General features: G+C 42.8%; 1 protein-coding gene across 1 annotated transcript in view; it reads right to left on the bottom strand.

The window, feature by feature from the left end:
• fam189a1 (family with sequence similarity 189 member A1) overlaps positions 1-15,000 on the bottom strand; it is a 170,739-nt gene that overhangs the window by 52,343 nt on the left and 103,396 nt on the right. Inside the window, exon 3 of the mRNA XM_076292704.1 lies at positions 1,119-1,229. Coding sequence (XP_076148819.1) covers positions 1,119-1,229 — 111 coding nt within the window. The remainder of the gene's footprint in view (positions 1-1,118; positions 1,230-15,000) is intronic.

Raw genomic sequence — 15,000 nt, 5'->3', positions numbered from 1 at the left:
TTTTAGTAGACTGAGGTGCTCTTTGTTGGTCTCAGGGCAGTTTTGTGTGTGAATGTGTTTTCTTTGGGCTGGAGCAGTGCTTGAAGGACAGTCTGGCAGGTTATATGTGATACCTGCAGAAGAGAAGTCTGGGAAACAGTCTGGAGCTGTGTGAGATGTGACACACTGCTGAAGGACGAAATGTGCGATCATTTCTGTTTTTGGTGGTGTGAGACATGACACACTGCAGAAGGACGAAACGTGCGATCATTTCTGTTTTTGGTGGTGTAATTTCTGTTCTATTTGTTTTCATTCTCAACATTAACTTATATTTTCCCTCCTTATGTTTAACCTTTGACCCAGGGAGCACATGCGCTGTGTGTTTTTGGGATAGGAGGTCGTTGGACAAGTTGCAGGTGAAATGGTAGCTACGGTGTTGTTCTGTACTGAACTGGAATAAAGTCGTTTGTTGCAGGGTGCATTTTGGGTTTATTGAGTCTAACACTACCATCGCCCCGTAGTTCATGAACTCCTCTGTATCACACTGGCACAATCCGAATCCAAAGCAGGAGTTGGACTGGACTCAGACTCATTCACTGGTGCCTTGGTATTACTGTCTCTGACAAAACCACATGTGGTCGGACATGAGGGCAGTTTTGTGTGTGAATGTGTTTTCTTTGGGCTGGAGCAGTGCTTGAAGGACAGTCAAGTCTGGCAGGTTATATGTGATACCAGCAGAAGAGAAGTCTGGGAAACAGTCTGGAGCTGTGTGAGACGTGACACACTGCTGAAGGACAAAACGTGTGATCATTTCTGTTTTTGGTGGTGTAATTTCTGTTCTTTTTTTTCATTCTCACCATTTCCTCAGATGTTGTTGGTAGGGAATGGGAATGCTCTGTCTCTTCCTATGGGAACAGTGTTGCCAAAGCTATTGTTGATCTGCAATGTAGATCTGTCTCTTTCTCTGTCATTAATTTTGTTGTTTGGGAATGTGTTCCAGTCTAAGGGATTGTATGTGAGTATATGTGTGTAAGAGAGATGTTTGTGTGTGTGTGTGTGTGTGTGTGTGTGTCTGTGTGTGTGTGTGTGTGTGTGTGTGCATGCGTGCGTGCGTGTGTGTGTGTGTGCGTGTGACTCACCAGCTGACAGTCCTCCAGTGAGTTGACTAGCTGGGCGTTCTGGCAGGAGAGGATGGAGCCAGCCAGATTCAGCATCACACACACCGCCGACAGCAGCATGAAAAAGGTGATCTACAGATGGGGGAGGGAGAGAAAAAGAGAACAAGAGTGTGTGTGGGAGAGAGAGAGTGTGTGTGTGTGTGTGGGGGGGTATGTGTGTGTGTGTGTGTGTGTTGGGGGGAGGGGGGGTTGAGTGTAAGTGTGCAAGAGAGAGGAGACAAAAGTAAAGGACAGAGAAATATAGATATAAAGAAAATTAATTTGATAAAAGCAGAAGGAGAAGTAGAGGGAGAGAGAGAGCGGGAGCGGGAGAGGGAGAGAGAGAGATAATGAGAGGGGGATAATGAGTGAGAGGGAGAGTTCCAGATAGGGAGGGAGAGAAATGGGAGAGAAAAACGGGTTTGTCAGTGATGGCAAATAAATGACAGCTCTCTCACATTTAATGAATCAGCTTTTCATTTCTTTTCTACATTTTCCAAATTAAGGCTGTGGATTGAATTGGTGGATTGAAGTGGTTAGTTCTCCCAAACACACTTCTTCCTTTAGAAAAATGAAATTCCTTTTACAGGCACAAAAATGATTAAAGACATGTTTATTCCGATACCATCAACTCATTATTATTTCACCACATTGCTACAAATAATTTGATGTACTCAAGCACATAAATAATATTCAGCATACATAATACATGTGTTAGATGCATATTCAAAGACATGCATAATATCAACATTCAGAAACATTTGCATTAGAAATTTCATTCAATCACATCATAGCTACAATTTGGGAACATCAGCCGAAAAAGCACACAGCCATCACGCAACTCACACACACCATTACATATCACACACACACACACACACACACACACACACACACACACACACACACACACACACACACACATAACCTCAACCATCAATACACAAGCAATGAAATGACAGAAAAGGCCCTTTAACGTTTAACCCTTTGAAACCTTCTGCTCTTCTTTTCTGTTTGGGACTTTCATCTGTGGTGCAGGAAAGGGATAGTATCTACAGGTGGGCCTATTTAAACATAAAAGCTGTGCTCATCACAGCTGCGAGGAAAGGAAAAAAGCCCCCAAGCTGAGACAGACAAACACATGAAGCAAAGTAACGTAACTTAATGTCCTCCTAAGATGAAGTTTACTTCAACAGGCTTAATGTCCTCCCAAGATTAAGTTTACTTCAACAGGCTTAATGTCCTCCCAAGATAAAGTTTACTTTAACAGGCTTTACCCTACAATATCTCACGGGCTACAGCACTGCAGTAAGATCATTTAGAACCCTATAGCCACACTGCAGTAAGATCATTTAGAACCCCATAGCAGCACTGCAGTAAGATCATTTAGAACCCTATAGCCACACTGCAGTAAGATCATTTAGAACCCCATAGCAGCACTGCAGTAAGATCATTTAGAACCCCATAGCAGCACTGCAGTAAGATAATTTAGAACCCCATAGCAGCACTGCAGTAAGATCATTTAGAACCCTATAGCAGCACTGCAGTAAGATCATTTAGAACCCCATAGAAGCACTGCAGTAAGATCATTTAGAACCCTATAGCCAGTGTGAACATCTATTCTCGTCAGTATGATGATAAGCAGCTCTCTTTTGTATGCAAAAGTGAAGTCCATTTAATGGTCAGAGTACTGGTGTGTGTGTGTGTGTTTGTGTGTGTGTGTGTGTGTGTGTGTGTGTGTGTGTTTGTGTGTGTGTATGTGTATGTTTGTGTGTGTGTGTGTGTGTGTGTGTGTGTGTGTGTTTGTGTATGTGTATGTGTATGTGTATGTGTATGTGTATGTTTGTGTGTGTGTGTGTGTGTGTGTGCTCCGCCCCTACATCTTCCTCACTCTCACTCTCCTAATATTCAATCTTTTCCTGCTTTCCCCTCCACACAGCTCTTGTGTCACTCTTAGTGATATTCCTGACAGCCTCCCTCTCCCCCCTCCACACACTCCCACATTCCTGGTGCTCCGGTCTCTCCCACACACTCTCCTCAGGTTCCGCGGTTCCTCCACTAACTCTTGCTTTTGGAATAGAAGACTGAGTTATAAGTCCACCGTGAGCCGTAACCATGTGACGAGCCCCACCGGTCATCATCCGATCCTCCGTCCGACTCCAACACCCTGCGTGGCTTCTGCACAGCTCTGATGGATCTCTCCTGTTTCTCTCCTGCTGCCTCCCGCCCCCCACACACACACACACTCCTGCTGTCTCTAACCATGAACCCCCCCCCCCCCACACACACACACTCCTGCTGTCTCTAACCATGAACCCCCCCACACACACACACACTCCTGTTGTCTCTAACCATGAACCCCCCCCCCCACACACACACACACACACTCCTGCTGTCTCTAACCATGAACCCCCCCACCCACACACACACACTCCTGTTGTCTCTAACCATGAACCCCCCCCCACACACACACACACTCCTGCAGTCTCTAACCATGACCCCCCCCCCCCCCCCCCACACACACACACACACACACTCCTGCAGTCTCTAACCATGACCCCCCCCCCCACACACACACACTCCTGCAGTCTCTATCTATGACCCCCCCCCCCCCCCCCAAGGCACTCGGCATATACGCTCTGGAATGAGTAAATGAGTACAACACTTTCTGTCACTTGCCCATGCACACTAGTGCCGAAACCGAAAAACTGACACTGGATTTTACTGAGAAATAAAATAGAACTGAATTGTAATCTATAGATTATGGAATCTATAGACACCTATAGATACTGCATTCTGCATTCCGTGTTCTGACACGCATCCACATGGACGGCATACATGTATTGGAGCGGTCACATTGCTGAGTGTGTATTGTGCTGTTCTGTTTCTCCCACCTTCCTCATCTGTTGTCTAGTCACACACTCCTCTCCTGTTGTCCAGTCACACTCCTCTATGGTGTATATAGTTTAAATGGTAAATGGTCTGCATTCATTGTCCTCTCAGCACTCAAAGTGCTTTACGGTGTCATGCCTCACATTCACCCATTCACACACACACACGGTGTAGACTGCCATGCAAGGCGCCAACCTGCACATTTTAAACTTATTCTACTGTACATTGTGACACAATGATCCTGTAGTGTTTTGTATGTTTTTTCATAGACTATAATAATAAAGGATTTTTGTAACCCTGTGTTCTCCACTGCTGTGTTCTACTGTTTTGTTCTCCATTGCTGAGTTCTGTGTTCTCCATTGCTGAGTTCTGTGTTCTCCAATGCTGTGTTCCACTGTTTTGTTCTCCATTGCTGAGTTCTGTGTTCTCCATTGCTGAGTTCTACTCTGCTGTGTTCTGTGTTCTCCAATGCTGTGTTCTACTCTGCTGTGTTCTGTGTTCTCCAATGCTGTGTTCTACTCTGCTGTGTTCTCCACTGCTGTGTTCTACTCTGCTGTGTTCTGCTCTCTCCAATGCTGTGTTCTGTGTTCTCCACTGCTATGTTCTGTGTTCTCCACTGCTGTGTTTGTAATGGAACCGAGCGGAAGTTACCATTAAGGAATGTGGGTGTGGCCAAAGAAGCAGAGACAGTAGTGAAGATGGACAGTAATTTATTATTCGGCTTGGCTCGAACAACCAAGCAGAAGAGTCCATAGAAAAATGCACAGAAAAATGTTAATAATAATCTTCCAAAATTGTGATATTGAACCAGTATGAAAAATCTGCTTTAGCTTCTAATCAAAATACAGCAGCAGTGTGACAGTCATAGTAGCCTACTCACAGTACTCTACACATCACATAGGCCAGACAGAGGACAGAGGGGAACATATACCTGGCGGCCAGCACCATTTAACATAGACAGGTAAACACTAAACAATCAATTAACACACAATAGACAAGACAGACCCTGGGCCACAAGCATAAATATATATCATTTGTCACTAGCAGAATGAGCTAAATACATTGTTAAATAATAAACTTGGTTACATGTGGAAAGACTAATCATCGATACGGCTTGATCAGTTCCGTCACGAAATACCCCACAATCAATTAACCTAATGGAATGGTCCAATACCGCCCGGAAACAATAAACAGTCCAATGCTGTGTTCTCCTCTGCTGGCTTGCTGCCCCCTACTCTCCTGCACTCCTCTTCCATGTCCGACTCCCTTCACCTCCCTGAGTTCCTCTCTTTTGTTCTCCTCTTTCATTCCGGTCCCCAGCCTCCTCCTGCTCATTCTCTCCCTCTCTCCGTTCCTCCCTCCTCCCTTTCTCCCTCTCTCTGTTCCTGCCTCCGTCTCTGGCTTCCTATTAAAGTCTTCTTTATGTCTGCACTGACAGCTCTGGGATATCAATTCAGAGAGGGGAGAGGCAAGAACAGTGAACAGTGGAGCCCACCCCTAAATCAGAGGCACAGTGTAATAGAATGGACCTAAAGCTGTCACACTCCGGCCATTTGGATTAGTGGGCAGGGCCCGTCTGCTGTATATCAATATGTGTGTGTGTGTGTGTGTGAAGAGGGTGAAGTTCCATTGTAAGTGTACTCTCCACAGAAAATCAGGCTGCTGTGGTTGAAGCCGGAAACACACACACACACACACACACACACACACACACACACACACACACACACACACACACAGGCACTTTGCAGACTGAAAAACAAGAGACACTGTGAAGAGAGAACGAGACAAAGTGTGTAATGTGTGTCAGACAAAGGAAGAACAAAAAAGCTCAGCAATCCCCTGGACTGGACCCAGGTATAGAACGACAAACCCAAAGGAGAGATATACTTCTCTGCTTAGTCTGTCTGCCTCTCCACCCTCTCCATGTTTGAGTACTGACTGCCCACTACTGCTTTACTACTGTTTTACTACTGTTTTACTAATGTACACAGCCTAATGTTTTCACTACTGTTTTACTGCTACACTGTTTTTCATGCTATATTAGCACACATGATCAATTGCTGCGGTCAGGCTTCTGCTACAATACTGAATGAATGAATGGCTATAACCCTATTACTGTACCTCAACCTGTTCTTGCACTGACATAGTTTTTTATATTACCTTGTCTACATTATACTTTACTCTCCTATTTGTCCATATTATTTATGCTGGTCTCTAGACCTTATTCTTGCACCGTTGCACTGTTGGACTAATGTTGGACTACTTTTTGCACCTTCACCATGACACTCACTTTCTTGAGCACCTTGCCATGCACACATAACTAAAGGACTATGGTTGGACTACTTTTTGCACCTTCACCATGACATTCACTCCCTTGAACACCTTACCAGTCCCGGCCCTGTCACTACAAGCGTCTTATGCTTGATCACCCTCATTTAATTTATATAGTGTATTTAGTATTTAGTTTTGTTAGTTTTCTTATCTTTCTTATCTTCTACTGTCTTTATTGTTCAGTGGAGTTTAATTATATGTTTACACTTATACTTATGTTTACCATTTCTGCTGTAAGTGCATGTTGTGTGTGATGTCTGTATGCTACTGAGACCCTTGAATTTCCCCTTGGGGATCAATAAAGTATCTATCTATCTATCTATCTATCCTTAAGACTGGGAGAGAATGACAAACCCTTAAGACTGGACACAGGTAGAGAACGACAAACCCTTAAGACTGGGAGAGAATGACAAACCCTTAAGACTGGACACAGGTAGAGAACGACAAACCCTTAAGACTGGACCCAGGAGAAGAATGACAAACCCTTAAGACTAGACCCAGGAGAAGAATGACAAACCCTTAAGATTGGACCCAGGAGAAGAATGTCACACCCTTAAGACTGGGAGAGAACGACAAACCCTTAAGACTGGACACAGGTAGAGAATGACAAACCCTTAAGACTGGACCCAGGTGAAGAATGACAGAGGAAAACGAGGGAGAGTGGGAGAGGGGAAGAAGGAATGACATGGGGAGTGTGTGTGTGTGTGTGTGTGTGTGTGTGTGTGTGTGTGTGTGTGTGTGTCTGTGTGTGTGTGTGTCTGTGTGTGTGTGTGTGTGTGTGTGTGTGTGTGTGTGTGTGGTGTGTGTGAGTATGTAAGGGAAATCATGGGCATTAAGGAGGGCATGCAGAGGACAGAGTGGGACAGAGAGAGAGAGAGAGACTTTTTTATTTTTTTAAGATTCCTTTATTATCAGTCAAAACGGAACCAACAAGTTTAAAAAAAGCCTATATATTCAAACCCTTCCCACGCCACCCCGATGAAATCATGGGCATTAAGGAGGGCATATGGAGGACAGAGTGGGATAGAGAGAGAGAGAGGGGAGAGAGAGAGAGAGAGCTGGAGAAAAAGAAAGAGAGAGAGAGGGGAGAGAGAGAGAGAGAGAGGTGTAAACAGATGAGTCAGATAAGACTGAGTGCTTTTCAGCATGCCAGAAAATTGAGAGATTGGACAGGTGATCTCTCACACACATACACACACAGAGACTTTGTGAGTAGCTGAGTTCTAAGCCCCTTGTCAAATTCACAATGTCAAAACAGCACATCCTCTAGCAGTGGCAGATAAGACCAGGGAAATGCAAAGAACAAACTTTCGAGTCCTGAGATTCAACATCAGTCAATTTGGGAAATGCAAAGAATAGAGGGGACTAGTAGTGTGTGTGTGTGTGTGTGGGTGTGTGTGTGTGTGTGTGTGACAGTGCTATGACTGAAATCTGTACATAAGAAAACAACAACATGGCTGCAGTCTCTCATGTTGGGGCTCTGAAGTCACATGACCTACAGTACACTCCCAGGGAGACGGATGTGAGATCATATTGTTAAATAGATTCCAGTCCCAACACACACACACACACACACACACACACACACAAAACACATTGACTCTGACCTTGCACTACGGAGAACAGGCCAAGGCTAACATGATGGAAATGACCGCAATTATGGGACTTCAAACAGATACTTATTGTGCTCCTGGTGAGATAGGAGAAAGTCAATATATTCAACCACTTCAAGTTGGAAATGTTCAAAGTTTCAGTCAGCAATGTGGCTAATTTGCTATGGATAAGCAATATGGCACGAGTGAGAGTGGGATCAGTATAAGATATACCCACGGCTGTGGTTCGGCCATTGGCATGCCGCCGTGGGTATAATCTTTACCAATCCCACTATAACTACTTTAACTTTTATACAACAGATCTACATACAATTATAAAGACATCAAATTGTGGTGTTATTATTATGTTGTTATTATTACTATTAACAAGTAAAGACATCAAATTGTGCTTCCACCTCTCATTTAGATTTTGGTTTGTTCATCCTCCGCCCCCAAAAACAGTCCCAAGCTAGTTTAGAAAATGCCACTTTTTTCAATGTGTTTCTATAGAAAATGCCACTTTTTTCAATGTGAAAATGGTTTAGGTGAGGGAGGCTGTGTGCACTATTATTTGTATAGACCTTTTCAATCTGTTACTGTAGCGTTTCCGGTTGAAATGTTTAAAACCAATGCAGATACGTTGATTATGAAAATGAATCAGACTTTAGCACAAAAAGTCGACTTTAATACTTGTTTATCCAAATTAATTTATTTTTCCAATTTATTTTATTTCTTGTTGCAAAGTTACTATTGCCTCAATGTTGTATTCTGTGCCATGGGAAATGCACGTTTGTTTATGCAGTTGAAAGGGTCTATATTCGCTTGCCTTGACCATTCATCTGACAATTCAAATGGGACGTTGAAATCTATAGTATGTAGATATGTACGTTTATATATATATATATATATATATATATATATATATATAACATGAACAGTGTTCACCACTCTTCACAGCTCACAGCGCTTCACCGTTAAATGTGTCCAGGCATTTGGGGTCTTAATGTAAATAAGTAAGGCGGGGATTGGCCAGCGTTGGCCAACATTGGCCAGCGGCAAGCGTAACGTAATGATCAGACCATAATAAGTTCTATCTCGTTCCTAAGCAACACAAACGGTTTGCCTATACTGACAATTGAATACGCTTGCGCTGCGCTTTGAAAGTTGAACCAAGTTCAAAAGTCAGCTTGATCCCAAAGGCTTTAAAGTGCATTATTTAGAAGCAGATTGTGATGTACAGTACGTCCAGAATGTATGTGTGCTCATCTCTTTTTCATCTTGACAACTGTGTCATGTGGTTCAAATAGTTACTAGGTACATCCTCACAATATTATTCCCATGACAAACACCGAAGACAGCCTCCACTCAATAATGAACAGAATTGCTTCACAAAAACATAGTCATCATTTAATTCAGGTAAGTCAATGCACATGTATATACTGTATGCAATAACAGGAATAGTGGCCACTCTTCACCGCTAAATGTGTAAAGTCAATTGGGGTCTCAATGGAAATAAGTAATTCCATGTTCGCCATATAGTTTTAAGAGGAGATCCTTCAGCATGTACTGTAATAGATGATGACTCACTGGGGTGTAAGAAACACAGTTTGAGCCCCACTGACAGCCTTGTTTATCATGTGTCAAGTGTGTGCACTCATATGAGAGAATGTGTGTGTGTGTGTGCATCTGTCAACATGACTGATGGAGAGGCCTCTAATAAGACATTTGTGCTGACATTGTGTCAGGAAAATGTGAGTACTTGTGACAATGCATGTACAGTATGTCTGTCTGTCTGTCTCTCTCTCTCTCTTTCTGTGAGTGTGTGTGTGTGTGTGTGCATACATGCACATATTATTATGTGTTTGTGTGTGTGTGTGTGTGTGTGTCTGTGTGCATGCATTCATATGCATGTGTGTGTGTGTGCACACGTGTGTGTGTGTGTGTGTGTGTGTGTGTGTGTGTGTGTGTGTGAGCATGTGTGTGTGTGTGCATACATTTGTGTTCATGTCCTTCTCCCCTGGCCTGGAGAGGTAATTACCCAAACTGGCACTCGTTAGCATGGCATCACATGCAGAAACACACACACACACACACATACACACGCACATATCAGAGCACAGCAGACCCTCGTTAATTACACGCTGATCTCTGTGTGAATGCCAAACAGGCAGTGCCAGGCCACATAATGCCACCTGCCACTCAACCGCCACAGAGCCAAGGAGAGGTTGCTTGCTTCACCTTTGCCCTGCAGTGCACACACACGCGCACACACACACACACACACACACACACACACACACACACATGCTTACAAACATTCACTTACACATTCTCTCACATATGTGAGTAATCTCCTGCTCAAATCTGTCAACGCAAATAAACAAACATACACACTGACTACAGCTACAAAGCAGCACTAAAATATTTTTACCTTAATATAACAGCATTTTGAACTTGTAGGGAATCACTCACCTAGCTTTTAGCATTCACCTAGCATAGCCATAGAGAATAGCTGGTAGCGTTCACCTAGCATAGCCATAGAGAATAGGTAGTAGCGTTCACCTAGCATAGCCATAGAGAATAGCTGGTAGCGTTCACCTAGCATAGCCATAGAGAATAGGTAGTAGCGTTCACCTAGCAAAGCCATAGAGAATAGCTGGTAGCGTTCACCTAGCATAGCCATAGAGAATAGCAGGTAGCGTTCACCTAGGGTTGCCAACCGTTCCGTAAAATACGGAATCGTCCCGTATTTGCAAGGAAAAAGATGTGTTCCGAATTGAACTGATACGGAACGCATTTTGTTCCGTATTATTGAGAATCAACTCGTGCAAATCCATGACAGATCAGTATTATAAGTTAGACTGAATGAAAAATTCACGATTTGTATGAGATAAAGGAAAACTTTGCTGCTGTCCTTTATCCCTCTCAGTTTGTCTGTCATCACTATCCCAACAGAGAATGCACTTTTCGTTTGAGCCACTGTGAGTCACGTATATTACGCTGATAGCCTAGTAGCATGAGATGACATGTCTTGCTCAGAGTTTTACAGTGCATCTGTGCAAGATAAACAAATAGGCTAGCCTACTTGCTGCAGAGACAGAAAAAAGCCAGAAATAAAATAAGGCTTCACCAAATTCAGAGCTTCTACAGCTGCTTGTGATGTTCAAAATTTAAGCATATCTGCCAGTTCAGTTTTCAGAGTTGTTTGGTTTGAGTATAATAGGCTACAAACAGTTATTTTTTATCAAGTGTTTTAGCATCGAAATTATTGTTGTTTTGCACCAGATAGAAAATGAGTAGGCTAGTAGGTTACATTAATTCAATATGGAGCCCTGGAGGCGTCATTGCAAGATTTTTTTTTTAAATATATTATGAGAATGTGCGCTCATTTGACCAAATTGTGCACTTGTTTTACTCAATTATGATCTCATTTTACTAGATTGTGGATAAAATGTAGTGTATTATGTATGCATTTTAGTAAATAATGGCTCACAATTTTGTAAAATGATGCACTATTTAGTACAATAATACATACATAATTTCAATACCCCCCCCCCCCCACTAACTGAAGTAGATGCCGGTGTACTGAAGTGTATTACCCCCCCCCCCCCCCCCCGTTCCTTATTTTCATATCAGAAAGTTGGTAACCCTACGTTCACCTAACATAGCCATAGAGAATAGTTGTTAGCGTTCACCTAACATAGCCATAGGGCATAGCTGGTAGTGACTTGCAGACGAGAAGCAGCCTTGCAATTTGGGTCTCGTCGACCCGGAGATATCTTGCTAGAATCTAAAAATGAGAAGTTGCTAGTCCTTCGGCTCTAAAATAATCGTACATGTACCCGTGTCCAGGGGGAGGTAGGCTACTCAAAATAAAGGTTACTAGTCTAATTTTACTGTTTCAGTTTCTGTCACTCTCTCTCTCTCTCTTGATGTCTTCAATCCATAGTATTAATTTATACCACAATACCGCTAAATACAAATAAACACATACACACACACACATGAATATTTTACTGCTTAAATATAAATAAATGTATGCACAGGTACACACACACATACGCACATGGACACACACGTCATGACATGCAGGATGGGATTTGCATTGTTCACACACTCGATTGAACAAATAAACCCAAACCAAAACACTCTCCTTGTTTCCGCTTGCCGTTATCTCCCCAGATCAACAGGTTAGAGACAGAAGACTGGAGAAAGCAGTCAACCAATCATGCGTCCACCTCCCCACAGACATACACACACACACACACATAGGACTCACTAGAGGCTTCATCAGAACAGATCTTAAACCACAAACAAAACAAAACAAATAAATAAATAAAACTTAAAGCTCACAAAGAAATCTAATATGCAACCAAATGAGCCTGCAAAGCTCCATGACTTTAAAGTGCCCATATTATGAAAAAAATCACTTTTTATTGTGTGTCTCTGGTGCTTCCACACGCATACAAACTTGGGAAAAAAAACACCCATGCTGTTTTGAGTGAGATAAGGGTTTCTGGATGTATCCTGCCTTCAGCCTCCAGGGTGAGCTGGTCAAAATCGGCAAGGCTTTTGACGTCACAAGCCGAAACATTTCAATATTCCCACCCACCACCTTCTTTTAGGGCAAAACGTGGATATAATGGAAACCTATGGAGCTGCGTCGAAGTGGGCAGGGAAAAGGATTTATACTTACTAAATCGTTGAACAAACGTGAATAAAGGCACAAAATAAGGTTGGTGTAAGAGTTATCTGTTTGTTCATGGGATTCATTCTAATTCCATCACTTACATATTTCCTACAACTAGGTGAGATAGCTAAGCTTATGTTGTAGGCTACTGAAGTTCCACTGTTAGATAGCTAGCTAGCAAGCTAACCGTTTTACATAGAGATTATGGTAGGCTAAGTGTTAGCTACTGGCTATACTATGTAAAACGAAGGTGTAGTAGATGTTAGGGGATTTTGAATTGCCGTGTTTCAGACGTTGCACAATCAACACCCCACCTCTCCACACCAAGCCCACGAGTTCAACTGTTTTTTAAGCCTACATATCTCAGAAAATAATGCCAGATACCTTTGCACAGTAGCCTAGTTGTTGGGTAATATTTAGCATTATTGATATAAAGTATGAAGCAAAGCCAAGATGGTCAGGCTAGGCTGGAGGCATTTGTTGATTTGGCACGGATGACCCTGGTAACAGTTAAAGCAACACCAAGAACTTTTCCTCTGTCAAACGCACTATTTGTTTATCCAGCACCGGCTTTGCAAATAACAATGTCCACAGACAAGGTAGAATATGTTGCATGATTTTATGAAAGTACGATGTATTGCGACTTCAGATGCAAGTCAAATTTGTAGTTTCTTACAGTATGTCTCATTCCATCGAACTACAGATCTGCTACCCGATCTGGCAAACTTACATAGTGCGGTTATAGGCGATAGAGGGCCGCGAAGCGAATGCAGAAGTGCCGTTCACCCTGTTACGAGTTGATGAACCACTGAAACGATTTTGGAAACATTATTTTAAGGTGCAAAAAAACCTTTGGTGTTACTTTAATGGAGTGGGGCGTGGGTAAGGGAGCAGCAGCTCATTAATATGTAATGAGCAGCAGAAACAGCATACTTTGACAGGGACTGAAAAAGAGTGCATTGGGTAGGTAAGAATCTTTTCCTACAAGCTATTTCCACCAAACAACTTCAGAAACATGTTTTCTGGAACTCATAGACCTATTTTAACTTGTTGACAAATAGTCATAATATGGGCACTTTAACAAAGTGCTCGAGGTCAGTGCTTTGCTACTTAGAGAACACTTCTCCTGGCAAAACATACTGTGTAGCTTTACCGCAGGCAGTTCTGCATGAAGGCGTCCACAAAACATACATACATGTGAATGTAAACACCTTGGATTATTTAAAGCGTCTTGAGACTATGGCTCATTCTTGGTAGTATTATGAATCAACAAACAAACAAATAAATAAACAGACAGATAAACATAGAGGAAGAAACGTGTGTAAAAGAAATACAGGCACGTCTGAATTGAGTCATCTGATGTATGTGATTGGGTGAGAGCTTGGAGCCATCTCTCTCAGGACACAGACATTATTTAGGCATCTTTAAGAGGCCAATTGGAGTCTAATGGAAGAAAAATACAGCCTGGCACTAATCACTATAAATGGATCACACACACACACACACAGCTTTGTTAGACTTGTTGCATTGGAGGCCAAGTTCAAGAAAACATGCCCACAAAGAAATTGATGAGAACTCAACAACACTATGGACCCTGGATGGCCTCTCCACAACAACATTCATTAGTGCCAAGGACAAGAGGCCAGCTAATGGATAAGAGCCTAATTCAGGCTATATATGTCTTTCTCGTACACACACACACACACACACAGACACACGCACACACACTGTGTCCAGGGTGAATGTCTGGAAGTCCTCAGGTAAACAGAGCCAGCACAGGGCATACACTCCACACTGGATAACAATGAGGGCTGACTAGGGTTACGCTGGACAATAACAACCTGCTGATCACAAACCAGCTTTATGCAGCTTCAGCAGTGTGTGTGTGTGTGTGTGGTGATGCGATGGTGGTGCCATCTCTATCCTTAACATACATGTAGTTATGTATTAGCACAGTGTTTAAACTGTCAGGTGAAACATAACAGGCTCTTATTAGATTTGGATTCTGTGTTGTTTTAATCAGTATTGGTCTTTCCAAATAAAATAATTGTTGCGTTTTGTGTCCACTCTGGTGTCTACGGGGCTCCCGTAACACAGTAGAGATCGCTACTCCTGTAGGTGTGGGTGCGCTCGTCTTCGGACTGTGAGGATTTCACAGGGTAAAAGAGGAGGTATGCGTTTTGTGACTACTCTGGTGTCTAAAGGGATTGATTCCCTTTAACACAGTTGAGATCGCTACTCCTGTGTGTAATTGTCTTCGGACTGTGATAATATCACAGGGTAAAAGAGGAAGTATCTTTCAGTGTATGTGTCTCATGCGAGGGCCCCTTTTCAACGGGTTTAGGATGTACGATAG

Source organism: Alosa pseudoharengus, unplaced genomic scaffold (assembly GCF_046254945.1).
Source record: "Alosa pseudoharengus isolate Yale_2024_CS ecotype anadromous, Long Island Sound unplaced genomic scaffold, YU_APseudo_1.1 YU_APseudo_1.1_scf_19, whole genome shotgun sequence".
NCBI lineage: Eukaryota > Metazoa > Chordata > Actinopteri > Clupeiformes > Clupeidae > Alosa > Alosa pseudoharengus.
The sequence above is the reverse complement of the archived record's forward strand: the minus strand, read 5'-3'. Positions and strand labels throughout refer to the sequence as shown.